This window comes from Galeopterus variegatus, unplaced genomic scaffold (genome assembly GCF_000696425.1).
Source record: "Galeopterus variegatus unplaced genomic scaffold, G_variegatus-3.0.2 Scaffold137, whole genome shotgun sequence".
In the NCBI taxonomy this organism is placed as follows: domain Eukaryota; kingdom Metazoa; phylum Chordata; class Mammalia; order Dermoptera; family Cynocephalidae; genus Galeopterus; species Galeopterus variegatus.
In genome coordinates, this window is record NW_007726248.1 from 122,722 (window position 1) to 140,244 (window position 17,523).

At 48.4% G+C, this 17,523-nt stretch overlaps 1 protein-coding gene across 1 annotated transcript in view; it reads right to left on the reverse strand.

Moving 5' to 3' along the window:
• LOC103604875 (taste receptor type 1 member 2) overlaps positions 1 to 17,523 on the reverse strand; it is a 23,377-nt gene that overhangs the window by 3,776 nt on the left and 2,078 nt on the right. Inside the window, exons 2-4 of the mRNA XM_008589455.1 lie at positions 16,849 to 17,149; positions 13,736 to 14,509; positions 8,931 to 9,140 (exon numbers count right to left, since the gene is read on the reverse strand). Of these exons, the coding sequence (XP_008587677.1) occupies positions 8,931 to 9,140; positions 13,736 to 14,509; positions 16,849 to 17,149 (1,285 nt within the window). The remainder of the gene's footprint in view (positions 1 to 8,930; positions 9,141 to 13,735; positions 14,510 to 16,848; positions 17,150 to 17,523) is intronic.

Here is a 17,523-nt window from a genome sequence, read left to right on the forward strand (position 1 = left end):
GGGGGGGGGGGGGGAGGAGGGTGTCATGACTGGCGAGACAGAGTATCTGGGCCTAGCTGAAGTCAGGATGCGCGGGGAGAGGGTGGAAGAGCCACAATCCAAAGGCTCATCAACAGCACAGTAAAAAAGCAGGGGCTGTGGGAGGCAGCCATGGTTCTTGAGCGGGTGAGTGGCCTGATAGCATACGGCTTGTGTAACAATCATTCTGATGACCAGTTGGGAGGGTGTTGCAAGAGTACACATACGACAGGCCAAGGGCCCAGACAACGGGAGCCGTGGTGGGACCACTCTATCCCAGAGCCCCTCTCTTCTTGCCTCACGGAGGTCCTCTGCCTCCATGTTCCGCACCTCTAATGCCTCTTGTACATCACTTTCAGATGACATTTCCAGACATCTTTTTCCCCTCCTGGAAGCTTCTTCACAGAAGAACCTCAGTGACTCTCCATCAGCCAAAATAAAACATCTGATCCTTTGTTAAGTTTTCTAGGTCCTCTGTGGTCTTCTCTGCCTTGCCTGTGACCACACACACATGCAGGTATGTGCACACCAACACACGCACAACACGCACCTTATCCAGACCAGGTGTTCTCTCCCCGCTTCCAAACTCATCTCTTCTCTATCTCCTAAATAACCAAATTAATCCTTTCTCGTACCCTGGAATCTCATCCTGCAATTCATTCATTCATTCATTCATTTATTCAAAAAGTTATTGGACACATATTGATGACAGGCACTGTGATTATAGTGATGAACTAAATGAGGCAAAGTCCTGCTCTAATGGAATTAGTATTTTCATGAGGAAAGAGAGACAACAAAAGTAAAAATACATAATGTGATGCCTGGTGATAAATACCATGAAGAAAAATAAAGCAGTAAAAGAGGGATAAATGATGATGGGGGAGCAGGTTGCAATTTCAAATGGGGTGCACAAGAAGGGCCACGCTGAGCATGCGACATTGCATCAGAGACCTAAAGGTTGTGAGGGAGCACGTTGTGAAGATATCTGCTCCAGGTGAGACAACAGCATGTGCAAAGGCCCCGCGGTGGTGGAGAGTTGGCATAGTTGAGAAACAGCAAGGTCAATGTGTCTTGGACAGAATGAGCAACAGGGAAGAGTGACGGGTCAATTGAAAGAGGTGGAGTAAAAATAATTTGGCTTTTACTCTGAGTGAGTTGAGAAGCTACTGGAGGATTCCAAGCAGAGAGGTGACAGGATCTGACTTTATTTTAATGGGATTGCCCTGTTTTCTGTGTTGAGTATAGACTATCAGGGCAAGGGCAGAAGTGAGAGACCAGATAAGATGTTGTTGCAATAGTCCAGGTGAGAAATGACGGTGGTTGTGACTAAAGAAGTAGCAGTGGAGGAGGTGAGACATGGTCAGAGTCTGGATGTATTTGGGGGTAGACTGGACAGCATTTCTTGCTGGATTGAATGAGAAAGAAAGGAGTCAAGGATAACTCCAGTGTTTTGGGTCTGAATAATGGAAAGATGGTGTTGTCATCGAACACAAATTTGAGTAGCTACGTGGATATCTAAATTTGAGTGCAGGGGAGAAGCCCAGTCTGAATATATAAAATTGGGAGTTGTAAACATATGGATGATATTTCAAGCCATGTGTTTAGAGAAGAGAATGAGTCCAATGTCTGAGACTTGGTACCCTTCAGAGTTAAAGATCAAGGAGATGAGGAAAACCAGGAATAGAGACCTAGAAGGAATAGTCATGGATGCGAGAGGATTAAGAGAGAGAATGGCTCAGAATCCAAGTAAAGACATTGTTCCCAAAGAGAAGAAGTGATCAGCTGTGTCAAATGCTGTTCGCAAGTTGATCATTATCATAACCACTGGATTGGCAATACACAGACATTGGTGATCTCAACAAAAGCAATTTCAGAGGAGTAGTGTGGAGGAAAGCCTCATTAGAGTGAGTCCAAGAGAGATTGGGGAGCTTCCTGTTTCCAGACTGTCAAGCAAGGAGCTTGGATATCATCATTCCTATCCTCACAACAAGAAAAGAGCTGAACAAACTGAAAATCAACAACTCTTCATAGATCCTTCAGAGAATTGGGGTCACAGGGCAAACTGCAGCCCCAAAACTAGAGATACAGGTGAGTACAGTTAGTATTCAGAGTATACAGACAGCATTCAGCTTACTGGGAGCAGAAACTGCCACTGGAACCCACAACTGGTAGAAAAACTTAAGAGTAAATGACTAATTGCTGGAGACTGAGTGTGAACTAGCTTAGAGATAAAAACTTCTAAGGGCACAGCCTTAGGGGTGCCCCAATGTTTTCATAAGTTTAACCTCCAGTAGTCCCCCAGATTTTCAAGGTGAAGATTGGAGAAAAATCCCCTCATGCCTCTGGCAGAGGTAAGGGGAAAGTAACCATTTTCCATTTTGAAATATTCCCAGAGCATTCTCTTCTCCTTAACAAAGGCCTGTCCTCAAGGGAAACTATTTTACCAGATCCCAACCAATGTGGGTTTTACCAAAGCTTAACTGACATGGGGGAAGGGAAATTCCAAACTCTGACCCCTTCTAATCTTCCTGTCTCACCTAAGATTAGGGGGGAAAGGGGAGCTGAGAAGCACTTGTGAAGGACACAGCCCAGAGGTATAGGCTCACTGAGAGACTGAGACCTACAGAATACTTCCCCTCCCCCCAAATTTACTGCCACATCAACCAGGCTCCTACACAATAGCAGGGGACTACAACCAAAAGAACTGCAAAGTTCAGACTCTATTTAAGAAGGACTCCCTAGGAAAACCCCATGACCAAGGGATACCCCTCCCTCCCCCCCAAAAATGAAAATGTTTAGCGTCTAACACCACAGCTACAGAAATCAGTAAACATAGCCTAATTCCTATCCAGATAAACATAAAAGCTTATACTAAATATACGTCAGTTCCTTTTACCCAATATGTCATGTTTGGCTTTCAACAAAAAATTACAAGGCATGTTAAAAGGCAAAAAACATGAAAACACAGTCTAAAGAGATAAAACAAGCATCAGAACCAGACTTAGATATGGCAGATATTTTGGAATTATCAGATGGGGAATTTAAAATAACTGGTTAATTTACTAAGGGCTCTAGTTGTAAAGTGGACAACAGGTAAGAAAAGATAAGTAATATAAGCAGAGAAATGGAAATTCTAAAGAAGAATCAAAAGGAAATGCTAGAAATACAAAATAAATGAATAAGTAAACATGGTAACAGAAATAAAAAATGCATTTTATGGGTTTGTCAGTAGACCAGACATGGCCAAGGAAAGAGTCAGTAAGCTTGAAGATATATCAACAGAAATTTCCCAAGCTAAAAAGAAAAAAGAAAAAAGAACAGGGGAGGAAAAGAATAGACTATCCAATTGTCCCATAGTTATGGGACAATTTCAAAAGGTGTAACACACACAAAATGGGGATACCAGAAGGAAAAGAAAGAGAGAAAAGAAGAAATATTTAAAGGAATAATGGGTGAGAATTTTTCAAAATTAATGACAGACACTAAACTACAGATCCAAGAAGCTCAGAGAATACCAAGCAGGATAAATATCAAATAAACTACACCTAGGCATATCATATTGAAACTGCGAATAACAAAGACAAAGATAAAATTGTGATAGAAGCCAGAGGAGGAAAAATACCAATAAAAATGGTTACAAGAGGAAAAGAAGGACATTTTGTAATGACAAAAAGTTCAGTCCATCAAGATGATATAATGGGGCTGGCTAATTAGCTCAGTTGGTCAGCCTTATAACCCCAAGGTCACGGGTTAGATCCCCATACCAGCCAGCCCCTAAAAAAAAAAAGGATATAAACATATATTCTTTGAACAAGAGAGCCCAAAAATACATTAAACCAAAACCATCAAAATTGAAGGAAGATCTAGATAATTTAGCATATAATATTCAATAATAACAGGTAGAATCTTCAATACCCCACTTTCAGTAACGCATAGAACTAAATAGAAGATTGACAAGGAAATAGAAGACTTGAACAACACTATAAACCAATTAAACCCGACAGACATCTATAGAACACTGTTCCCAACAGCAGCAGAATACAGTCTTCTCACATGCACATGAAACATTCTCCAGATAGATCATTTAGACCATAAAAAAAGTTTAATAAATTTAAAAGGATTGAAATTATACCAGGTATGTTCTCCAAACACCATGTAATGAAATTAGAAATCAACAGCAGAAAGAAATTTGGAGAATTCACAAATATGTGGAAATCAAACAACACACTCATAAATAACGAGTCAAAAAAGTATTCACAAGGGAAATTAGAAAATACTTTGAGATGAATGAAAATAAAAACTGCTACTCATAACTTTATAAAAAGATAAATACTGTATGATTCCTCTTAGGTGAGGTATCTAAAGTAGTCAAATTAGTAGAAACAGAAAGTAGAATGGTGGTGGCAGAGGCTGGAGGAAGGGAAAATCAGGAGTTGTTTAATGAGTATAGAGTTTCAGTGTTGCATGATGAAAAAGTTCTAGAGATCCACTGCACAAAAATGTGAAGAGATTTAACATTACTGAACTGTATACTTAAAAATAGTTGATAGTAAATTTTATGTTATATGTTTCTTTACAATGAAAAATAAAATTTTTTTTAAATACCAAAACATATGGGATGCAGTGAAAATAATACTTAGAAGGAAATTTATATCTACAAATGTCTATATTAAAAAAGAAAAAAGATCTCAAATCACTAACATTCACTATCTTATTGCAGAGTTAAGTTTACTCTTCTGCTTTCTATCATAATGCAGCCCACATTGTGACTTGATCACTTTGATGTTCTGCAGAACTTCATGCTGGTCCCATAGTAATGACATCACGTAACTGGATCTGGTGAGTGGGAAGTAGCACATACTTTTTATGCCCAAGACCTACGAATGCCAGAATGTGGGAGATAAACCCCACAAAGACTTAAGGGGGGCCTGCCACATTGGTGATGTTTTCAGGGGTCCACTGGTCTGGGGAATGCCAGAATATTTTTTTCTAAGGTAAAAAAGCAAGTCCTGTACCTTATACCTCCTGCCATTAAAGTATGGCACTTGGTGAACCTCTTTAGATTTGGGGCGTGGCAATAAATTGTCCTGGAAATACTTCTCCAACCCACTTACCAGGTGATTCAGAAAGCTTCTGGTTTCAAGGCAGAGAGTAACAAGCCCAGAGAAAGACTCTAAAGAAGGCCTTGGCTTCCGTGCAAGCTATCCTGCCACTCAGGCCGCATGACCAAGCAGATATGATGATGTTCGAGTTATCAGTGGTGGGTAAGGATGGGCAAGCCCCAAAAGAAGATGTGCAGCAATGCCATGCCTTCTACAACAAAGTTCTACTCATTCTTTGAAAATCAACCCCTGTGTCCTGCTGGGCCATATGGAAATTGAACACTTGACCCCAGGCCATCAAGTGGCTCTCAGAATCAGGAGGCACATGGTAAGGCAGGACAAGCAGCAAGTCTTTGTGAAATGCGAATGACCCAAGAAACTCCAGTGGGTACAAACAAATCTCTTAAATCAATGGTTGTGACTCCTATCTCTCTACCTCTGTTGTAGCAATGCCCCTCCCTTAAATCACACCTGAGGCCTCATGGAGTGGCCATGGATAGAGAAGAACATTCAGGAATGATTCACAGGTAGGTCAGTGGGATATATTAATGTGAACTGACACTGGGCCACTGCCACACTAAGCTCCTCTCAGAGCTGATCCTGCAGGACAGAAATGAGGGAAGATGTTTCAAGACTGCGCAGCTGCTTGGGCAGGCACTTGGTCATTCACTTTGTGTGGATGAAGAGATATCCTGAGGGACAGATATCCTGGGCTCTTGGACAATGCTGAATGGCTTGGCTGGTTGTTCAGCAGCCTGGAAAGAGCAAGACTAGAAGAGTAGAGACAAGATCGTTTGGGGAGAGCTGGGTGCATGCATCTACGAGAGTGAGCACAAAGCACAAAGATCTTTGTGTCCTGTGTTAATGCCACCAGAGAATGCAGAGAATAATCAAAAACCAGATTGAAAGGACAACTCATCAAGTGGAGGTCAGCTGCCCTCTGTCCTCAGCTGCCCAGGACTTGCACAGAGAGGCCATGCGGTCAGGGACAGAGGCCATGGGCATGGGCCAACAGCTCGGGCTTCCTCTCATCGTGGTCAATCATGGCAGTAGCCATTGCTGAACACCTAACCATCCAGCAGCAGAGACCAGTGCTGAGCCCTTGAGTTGGTAGCATTCCTCAAGAAGACCAGCCAGCCAACCGCTAGCACGACTATTACATCAGATCCTGTCCTCTCTGGAGGAAACAGTGATTCATCCTCATAAGAATTTGCCTTCCCTGACTACAGCACCGCTATTCAAGGGCTCACAGACAGAATGATTTACTGACACGGGATTCCATATAGCATCACCTCAGACAGGGGTCCCATTGTATGGTGAAGGGGGAGTGACACAGGCACATGACCACAGGATCCACTGACCCTAACATACACCACATCACCCTGAAGGATCCAGCCTAACAAAACGATGGGACAGCACATTAAAGGCTTAGCAAAGGTACCATCTTGGGGACAACACTCCATGGGGTGGAGACACCACCCCTTAGGGTGAGATATATAGAAATACACTGAATAAAAGCCTGGGGTATAGTGCTATGGCCCCAAGAGCTAGAATACGTGGGTCCAGCAACCATGAGGTGGAAGAAGGACTGTCCACACTCACCATTGTTCTCAGGAACCTATTGCGGAATCGATGCTCCTTCCTTCTATAACCTTAGACTCTGCTAGAGTAGAGATTCTGGTCCCCAAAGGAGGAAGACGCCCACCAGCAGACACAGTAGGGCACCATGATTACCACCTGGTCGTGTTGGGGTCCTCAGGCCAGTGAGTGAGAAAACCAGGAAAGGAGGAGGGGGTTGACATGGATTAGCATGAGGAGCTGAGGTCACAGCTACATGAGAGGGTGGGAAGGAGTTGGTCTGGAATCCAGGGGACTTGCCAGGGTAGCCCTCAGTGCTTCTGTCCCAGTCATAACTGTAGCAGGGATAGCCCAGCAAGGGCAAGTCAACCAAGGGCTCAGGAGCCTTGGGCATGAAGGCCTGGATCACCCCACCAGGCAGGTGCCCTAGAGCAGCTACGTGCTGGCTGACATTGAGGAATCAAGCAAGGATGGTGGAAGGGAGAGGTGACAGCTTGGGCCAATAACTGGGCCCACAAGCTCTCTGCTTATAGAAACTGGGCTGGCCACTGCCCTAGAAACTCTGATTTGCCACACTCAAGGAAGGGCATGTGTACATCGAGTGGACATCTCTGCGGACTCCCTTCTGTTCTCTCTGCACATCGTTTATTCCTGCCATCGCTGCAGCCACCAATTCCACGCAGGTGTCACCTGTCAGCACCTTGCCCCTACTACACTGCTCTGCTTTTCACTGTGTTGGTCACACATGTGTGATCTGGAGTGCAAGGGAGTTAGCACCCCACAGGGTGACCCTTGACTGCTAGGGGATGGAGACAGTGGATCAGCGCTACCCTTTGCCCTCCTTTGGGAGACAATCCTAAGGCAGTTCCTCAAAGGTCCCAGTGAGACCGAGCTCCGGTTGCTCACAGCAGTGTCTGGCTTGAGGATATTCTCTTGCACTGACTTTCCCTCTTCCCTGTTGAACTCTCCCCAGTCCCTCACTTCTGTTCCCCAGGATCATGTCCTGGAATAAATTATCTGCCAATAAACCCTTGTCTCAGGCTCTGCTTTCTGGGGGAAAACCAGACTAAGACACTGTTACGGGCTGAATTGTGTCACCCTTGAAGTCCTAATCCCCAGGACCTCAAAATGTGATCTTATTCAGAAATAGTTAAGATGAGATCATACTGGACTAGGGGGGTCTCTAATCTGATATGACTGGTGTCCTTCTAAATGGGGTAAATCTGGAGACAGACACGTACGCAGAGAATGCTATGTGAAGATAAAGGTGGAGATCAGGGTGATGCTTCTGCAAGCCAAGGAGCACCAGAGTGCCAGCAACCACCGGAAGCTAGGGGACAGGTCTGGAGCAGCTTCTCCCTCATAAGAAGGAACCAACCGTGTTGACACCTTGGTCTTGAACTTCCAGCCTCCAGAACTGTGAGACAATACATTTCTGTTGTTCAAGCTGCCCGGTCAGCGATACTTTGTTATGGCAGCCCTAGAAAACTAATATAGTCACCAACCCAATTTATTCCACAACAATCCCCAAGAAGCTCAGGAATTAGCAGCACAAGGTACCTCTGGAGCTAGGGATAAAGTGTGTTGCTGGGCTGGGTGGGGTGGGGGGACAGGATGTTGTCAAGGGAGAATGATGAAGGCTCTTCAAGAAGCTTTTAGACCCCTCAATCCCCTCCCCAATTCCACAAGGCTGGTCACCATCACTCTCCAGTCCAGTGGAATTCTGATGGTCTGAACTAAAGAGGGTAAAACAAAGGATCTTTAGATTGACAGAAGTCACACACAGTTGAAGGCACAGTTACCATACCAAAAACATAAGTATTAAATGACAGGCTGCAGACTGAATGCTGTATACGTGTACAGAGAACCTCCACCAGGGACAAACTGTGCAGCCTCAGGCAGGTCATGCAACCTCCCTGTGCCTTCAATTTCTTAATCCATAAAATGAGGAGAAAGGTCCCCTAGGGTTGATCTGAGAATTGAAGTCCTCAGCACACACATGTTCAGTAAATGTTTACTCTGTCCCAAGGAGCTGAAAAGCCCTAAACATCCATCCGAATCAACAAGGGAAGGACAGGACCCCAGACTATACACCCACAAAGAGAAATCCCATCAGCTATTGAGAATGAATCTCTGGGTACCCTCCTTGATTAAAAAAAGTGCCCTTGCCTCCCCAGCATGAGCCCCCAGGCTCCACCCCCCGCCACCACCCCCCAGTCCCTCTGGGCTGACCGTGTTGTTGGGGGTGTGCCAGGAGATGCTGCCGATGTCCTTCAGCAGCCGCTCAACAGGGTAGTAGGAGGCGATGCTCTTGAAAGGATTCTGGCTCGTGTCCCAATGCCACTGGATGATCTCCAAGGGCATGGGCACATCCCCTTGCTGGTCAAAGAATATCGGGTGGCCCAGGAGGGTGAAGTTGACCTTCCAGATCTCCTGAAGTAGCTGGAGTGGTGGGAGGAAAGGGAAGTGGAGCTGGCATCAGAGTCTGGGCCAGACCTGGGAGAGATTCAGCCGTCCCACTAGCCTTGATTCCCACCTCTGTAAAAGGGGGGCAGAAAGTCTTTGAAAAGGTGGCAGTCTGAGAGGCAGTGGCTGGAAGCTCTGCTCTGGACTCAGACACATCTGAGTTTAGGCCTCAGCTCTGCCACTTGCTGTGAGGACTGGGACCTGTTGCTTAACCTCTCTGAGCCCAGTTTCTTCTTCTGCAAAGTGGGAGCAGTACAACCCTATCTCCTGGGCTCTGAGGCAGTAAATGAGTTAATCTATGTTCAAGGCTTAGAAAGGTACCTGAGAAACAGGAAGTACTCACCTCCCACTGAGGCACTGATACTATTCCTTCTCCTGGGAAGTCACCTTGGTCATCACTCTGTGACCCAATTTGTGGGGTCCAGAGTATACTGTCTCTATCACCTGCAAAGGTCGACTGGGATCTCCCCTGCTTCCCAGGTCCTTCCTGCCTCGCCCTCCCTGCCCCCCACCACCCAGTCTGCAGAAGCTGGTACTAACTAGGACATGCACCCTCCGACCTGAATTCCAGTCCCAGCTCTGTCCTCACTATGCTGTGTGACTTTGGACACGTCACTGAACCTCGCTGGGCTGATCCCAAAAGGGCTACCAGCTCAGATATCCCATCAGTCTGGCTCCTGGATTTTCCCTCCATAAATGGAGATCCACCTCAGGGATCCACAGCTCACCTCACCTCGGGGACTGACAGACAGACAGATAACAGATAGCCATGGGAGATGCACCCTACCTTTCTCCTTTCCCTGCCCAGGAAAAGGAGAGGCTCAGGAAGCCTTTCTGAAATTTGCACAGGTTGCTAGGCCCAAAGGCAATGGTCCTGGGAGCTGAGAGGAGAGAGGTTCCAACCAGGTGGTTGGCCTGAGGGTGGCAGAGGCCCGTGGGAGGCCAGGTCCTGGGTGTCCACATTTCACCCCTGCAGTGACCTGGCCACACTGGGCTGAGTGCCCTGGGATTCGAGTGATCCAAGATATGACCCCCAAATGGTCAGAAAGCATCATCCCTGTAGCTCTCCAGAGTGGCAAGAGCCTGAACTATTATTGTCAGGGGTTTGGGCACCTTGGGGCTCCCCTATTGGGTCTGAGCCCTGTTTCTCCTTCCTCATCTAGCCCTACCCCCACCCCCAGCATTGGTGCCACCTCTAAGGCAGACCCAAACCCACCTCTGCAGCCCCACGCTCTCTCATGAGGCCAAGCACTTGGTGTCAGAAATGAATGAGGAGGAAGAGGAAGAGGTACTCTACACCAAGTAATTTGCAGACATTTTTGGTAATCCTCTCAATAACTCAGCAGGGTACATATTATTCCTTCTATTTAATAGACGAGAAAACCGAGGCTCAGAGGTATTAAGTAACTTTCCAACGTTTGCACAGCTAGAGGTGGTCGAACCCTGGATTCGAACCCAGGTCTGTCTGGTTGCAAAGCTCTGCTCAGCTTATCACCACCTGCCTTCCACCATGTAGACAGATGGGCCACATCTGAGATGCCTGAGGGGTGGAGAGAGGTGGAAAGAAGGGTATGGTGCAGAGCTAGTGGGGACAGCCAGCAGGTGGCAAGAGAGCTAGGCTGTGGTCGTGGCTGTGCAGCAGGCTGGCTGAAGGGTCCCTATTAGGGCCCCGAGAGCCCCATTTGTGAAATAAGGGGATTGCACAGGAAGATTCTGAGAAGACCTCACAACTCTGACCCTCTATGATCCATAACTTGCTGAACATTTCCACTTGGATGGCCACAGGCCCCCAAAGTTTGCCAGCCTGGATTTACCCAGCTTCCCCTGGTCTGACCCACTCACCACCATGGGCAACACATCCACCCAGCTACTGTCTCCAAGTCTCCTTGTCACACCTAGGAGGCCTCCTCACCTCTTATAGTGCCCATCCCAATGCCCCTGCACCACCCCCTGACCACACCCTAGCTGGGCGATGTCACCTCTGTGAACCTCAGTTTCATCCGTATACAGGAGAGCAGCAGTGCAGGAAGAGTGTCTACTCACGGGGTGCTTGGGGATGAATGATAATCGGTATGAAGGGGATAAGCATGGTGCCAGGCACAGAGCGTGTGCTCGCTCATTCATTCAGCAAATACTCACTGAGTCGCCTCAGAGCCAGACTCCATGCCAGCAGTGTGGGATACAGCACTGAATAGGATTGATAAGGTTCCTGCTCTCACAGGTTTACATTTGGTGGGCAGGGGGCTGGTGGGGAATAGACAATAAACAAAAAAGCAAATAAACACAATAGCAACTTGGGAGAAGTGTTATGACAAAAAATAAAGAAGATGTCATGTTGTGAGCCAGCATCGGGGATGAGGGAGTGTAAGGGTGCCATATACAGTTTTGCAGGTTGTGCACTGCACAAGTGGGTCAGGTGAGGGCAATAGGGAAGGACAGCTGGAGTCCAGCCCACTCGGCTCACCAAGCTGTGCGCCCACCACAAAGTGGTATACATTTGGAGCAACGGGCACCTTTGTCTAATTTGTCTGCACAAAAGGGCATCATTTTCTAATTCACACAATGACACTATTTATGCCAGCAGAGACCCTGGGTGAAGCCCACATAGGGTGGGCTGGGCTCCCTGCCTCTTGTCTCTATTACCCCTCCGCCCCAGCCCCAAACAGGCTTGTTGGGTTGTCTCAAAAATACAATCTCAGTGCTCAGCTTGCAACTCTCTGCAAGCTCCTACTGCATCCAGGACAAAGCCCCAACTCCTTCATCAGCCACTTGATGCCCTCCAGGGTCACCTGCAGCCCTGTGCTGCAGCCATCTTTGCCACTTTAGCCTGACCACGTGGCCAGGCCACCGCTCTCCGGCTCTCCTCCTGGAATGTCTAGTGCTTGCCCTTCCCTCTACTGCAATCCTGTCTTCCCTGGCCCGCTCCCAGTACAGCAATGCCCCCTGTGTCCCACCCCCATGCATAGCTGCAGTTCTGACTTCCTGCTGCACTTAGCAGAGATAGATCTTATTAACTGTCCTCATCTTCTCCTAAGATGGGGGTCCCCAGGGTCTGGCACATAGTAGGTGCTCAATAAATGGAACTGGCTATCCTGATTGATATGACAGGTACGCCTTGGTCTCCATTATTAGGAGAGGAAAGAACTCAACTGTCCTTTATCACAGCTCCCGCCAACTGCAGCTGGGAGAACACCTGCAAGGAGAAGTGGGAAAACCAAAGCAGGATGGGCTAGACCTGGGTTCAAAGCCAGGGCCTGCCACCTACCACTGAGAGATCACAGACAAGTCACTTTGACTCCTTGTCCCTCAGTTTCTCTATGTGCAGATTATCAACTTCGTAGGATGGACGTGAGCTAGACCTGATGTATACTGGGTAATTGGCGCCTACAGGGTGCTCAGAAAACAGTAAAGCACCCATGATATCTATGTGTGTTATGACTGTAGCAGGACAGAGAGCACGAGACAGTGTTCTACCAGCTGGCACCAGAATTCCTTTTAAAGAATAATTGCGGGCCAGCCCGGTGGCGCACTGGAGAGTGCGCCGCTTGGGAGTGCGGCGGCGCTCCCGCCGAGGGTTCGGATCCCATGTGGAGACTGGTTCCCGCTCACTGGCTGAGCGTGGTGCGGGCGCGACACCGAGGGTTGAGATCCCGTTGCCGGTCCCCGGTGCGGGCGCAACACCGAGGGTTGCGATCTCGTTACCGGTCAGTAAAAAAGACAAAAAGGAAAAAAAAAGAATAATTGCATGTTTTTAAAAATAAATGCTTAAGGTTGCAAGTTTGAGATTATGGGATGGGGAGATACAATTAAAATAGAATAAGAGAGAATTTTTAAAGAGCTAAGTAAATTGCTCGTTAAGGAAGTGAACAGTTGTTTGGGGCTGGAAGAGGGATCCAGAAAAGGGGAATCAAGAGGAGAGATGGGCAGGGTTTGGGGAAGTGGGAGGCTGGCCCCACACTGAAAAAGCCACAAAATTTTTAAGAACAGAGATGTCTAACAGCCAAGTATAAAGTATATATCTCTAATGTAAATCCCCTGTTTCTCTGATTCTCAATAAAACCTACACCCCCGAAGTCTTCATGGTAGGGTGTGTGTATGTTAAATCAGAAAACACAGATTTGAAGTTCCAGGTCTGAATCAAAGCAATGCAGAACTAGGTCAATGAAAAGATCCATAAACCTGACACAGGGCCTCAGAGAGCCCATGGGAGCACACAAGCCCACCCCCAGGGCCTCAACCCCAGAGAGACTGCAGGACAAACTGGGGCTCCCACTGCCTGTGGGACTTCCTTCCAGCAAATTCTGCCTAAATCTCCAAGGACAGACTATCTTGGATGGTGAAGGTTAAATTAATAAAGAAAGGAATTTTGTCATGGCACCAGGAAAGACTTCTGGTTCTATGTGTCTGGAGGCAGGGGATGCCCCATGGCTTCTCACGCCCATTGGCCCTGAACCCCCGCAAAGGAGGGACAGATTAGAGCAGAGCAGTGGGGTGCCCTGGGGTCTCCACAGCAACCACAGAGTCTGCACCTGCCCTGTGGGGCCCTGGCTTTGCACAGGCCAGGTCTTCACCTTCCAGGGGTAGACCACCGTCTTGGCGCAGTGTGTCTGGTTGCAGCCGAGGAGGCTGTGCAGGGCGTGAGCCACAACATAGACACTGGAGTACACGGTGTAGACCACACGCTCTCCGGAGAGTGTGAGAATGGTGTTGAAGTACGCAGTGGTACTCAAGCAGGTGTCGCACTCCTGATTACAGGTGGGCCTCAGGCTGGTCCTCTTGGGCAGTGATTGCCCAGCCTGTGCCCGGCGCAGGCGGAACTCGCTGAAGCCTGGGATGGGCACGTTCTTGACAGTGATGCCCAGAAAGGTGCCTGCATGGTGCAGCCCGGTGAGGTTGTGCAGGACCGGGTCAATGGACCAGGACTCGGAGGCAATCCACACGGCGCCTGTGAAGTTCCGGCGCAGCACTTCGATGAAGAAGTTGTTCAGGGACAGTTCTGGCGAGAACACGACCACGACACGCGCAGTGCTCTGCTGCAGCTTGTCCACAATGGCCTCCAGGCGCTTGCGCTCCTCCAGCGTCACGACCTGGTCGGGCTGCGGCGTGGGCAGCGTCTCCTGGAAGGCGATGCAGATGTCGTGGCGGCTCAGGCGATCGCTGAGCATGTGGCTGTTTTCGTGGCCATAGCTGTCATTGCTCACCAGCAGGATAATCCAGTTCCAGCGGAAGTGCAGCATCAGCTGCACCATGGCCTCGATGTGGTGGTCAGCGCTGGGCGCCGTGCGCAACAGAGACGGGAAGCGCCGCTTGTCACGCAGTCCCTCACTGATGGCGCTGTAGGTGATCTGCAAGAGGGGAGGGGCCCATGGCATTAGCGAAGGCTGCACTGGGTGCCCAGCCCCATAGGGGCTCTCCCTGCCATCACCATACTGGTGCCATTTGGGGAGCACATAGTGAGAGCCATGCCCGGGGCTAGGCAATTTATGCCACCATCATGGTCATTGTGTAGTGATATGTAAGAACCTACTGCATGCCATGCTCTGGCTCAGATGACGTACACCATCGTCATCATGGTCCACAGCACAGTAGCATTTGTGAGAACCATGCCGTGGGCCGGGTGACACTTACTGGGCACCTGCTGTGTGTCCCAGAGCATAACGCCATCCTCACCAGGCTCATCCACCAGCACATTTCTTCCCTCGGCCTCTAGGATGCCACATTCCAGGCTTGCTCCCAACTCTCTGGGTGTTCCATCTCCTCCGTGGGCTCCTTCTCTTTTCTATGACCTCTTAACCTTAGAGAACCCCAGGGCACAGGCTTCGGTCCTTGTCTCTTCTCTACCTGCTCTTCCTCCCCCAGCCCCCCATCCAGCCTCCTGGCTTTGGTTCCCGTTTCCATGCTTACAACTCCCAGTGGGTGGCCCTGCCCTGGACCTCTCTCCTGAACTTCAGACTTGTATTTTCAACTGCCTACCTGGCATCTCCATCTCAACATATCCAAAACTGAACTCCTGTTGTCCTCTGAACCTGCTCCACCCGTAATCTTACCCATCTCGGTCAATGGCAGATCAGTTTCTCTGGCCCAAAACTTGGGAGCCGTCCTCAACTCTTCGCTCTCACACGTGCTACTCCATGCAATCTATCAGCAAATCCCACTAGATCTACCTACCTTCAAAATGTGCCCATCCAGTGCCTACCACCACGCCATCCATCCTAGTCCAGCCACCATCATCTCTGGCCTGGCTTGCAACATTATCCTCCCACCTTTCCCCCCTGCAGCCTATGCTTAATGTGGCAGTCAAGGTGACCCTGCTCACGCACATGTCAGATCACATTACTCCTCTGCTCAGAACCCTCCAACAGCTCCTAATGTCACTCAGAAAAAAACCAGAGCCCTTCAGTAGCCCCTGAGGGGCTCCAGCATTTGCCCAGCTCTGACCTCTCTGAGTTTATCTCCTACTCTCCCCCAGTCCCAGTTCTGCTCACCTAGTTCCATGAACATACCAGGCACCTTCTGGCCTTTGCACTTGCTAACACTTCTCCTGGAATGCTCTTCTCTTAGATACCTGCATAGCTCCCTCACTCCACCTCCCTAGTCTTCATCCAACTGTCAGTGAGAGACACCTGACCACCCTGTTGAAAATCGCAACCTCCCTCCAGCTACTCCTCCTGTCCACCGACCTGCCTGACCCACCTTGCTCAACTTTTTCTTTTATCCACTACACTTCCAACCTCCTAACATCCTACACCACTCATTCATTTAGAGTTAGCATCTCTCTCTTCCCAACAGAAGAGAAGCTCCACGAAGGCAGTGATTCTGCTTGTTTTGTTCCAGCTGTATCCCAGCACCTACAGAAGTACCTGGCACACAGTAGGTACTCAATGTATATTAGTTACATGAATGTACAATAAATATTTGTTACATGAACAGAAGAATGAATTTGGTCCTCAACTAGATGCTTCACATAAAAATATTAACACTTATGGAGCTCCTACTATGCATCAGACTCTGTGCTAAGTGTTTTGCATAATAAAAACAACAGCGACAATTACAGTATTTGAAACTACCAACTGTGTGCCAAGTCTTATGCTAGCTGCTCTTTAATGAATAGTCTATACCAGTACTGGACCAGGCATTTTCAATCATGCTGATAATAATGGTAATAATAATAGTCGTAATACTACTAGCACTGTTTTGAGGACCTACTATGAGGCAGACCCTATGCTAGGCAACTACTCAGGAGAACACTGGGCACTTTCTGAGTTTTCATTCCTGTGCAAGATGCTTAACACAATAACAATAATAACATTATTAACTACCTATCATGTACTAGAAACTCTTACACTGGTTGAATGTTTTAATCTTGAGACAGTCCAGGAATGGAACTCTTATCGTCCCACTTCACCGGTGGGGAAACTGAGGTTCAGAAGAATTAAGAGATTTGTGAAAGGCTTCACAGTGGCCAAGACTCAGTGCCAATGTGCACACCTAGGTCCCTCTGCCTCCAAAGCCTGAGCTTTCATCCGTAGGCCGGGCTGCCTTCCCAAGATTGGGGTTGATGTTCTAACCCTGCTTCTGCTTCTACCACTGCTCCCCATGACTGAGGGAAGGAAGTGGCTTCTGAGCCTTCTGGACAACCATCCCGTTGCCCCTCTGCACATTCTCCAGGGCCTAAGGTCCTCACCTGTGGAAGGAGACAGATGGAGAGGAAGTCAGCCACAGTCATGGTAGAATCGGAGTTGTCGGGGCCAATGACGGCCACCACACGGGGCAGATAGTGGGTGTAGTCCTCCTGGATGGGCAGGAAGTCGTTCTCCTGTGCCAGAAAGTAGAGCGCAGGCTGGACATTATTGGAGATGTAGCAGACATCCACCATCTCGTAGCCCAGCCACACACCAGGCAGCAGGCTGCTGTGGTTGTTGATCTCCTCCACCGTGAAGCGCATGGCCTGCATGAGGTTGTAGCCCATCACCTTCATTTCATACCTGGAGGGGCCACAATGGCACGAGGCAGAAGCAGATCCAGAGTGAGGAGTGGGGGAAGGGAAGATCCAGTGTGCCCCTCCTCCCCACCACAGGAAAACCAAAGTGTTGACCAAGAAGGAACCAATCCAGAAGATTCTGGCATTTTTAGCACATCACTGTCATACCACATCTCTAGGGTTACCATCATCCCTATGACCACCACTGACACTGTAATCTCTGTGGCCACCATCACAATCATCCCTATGACCTCCATCACCACTCTACTGATGTCCACTGATGTTACCACCATTACCCACTATAACCTCCCCACCACCATCACTATCACCACCACCATCACCACCACCACCACCATCACCACCACCACCACCACCACC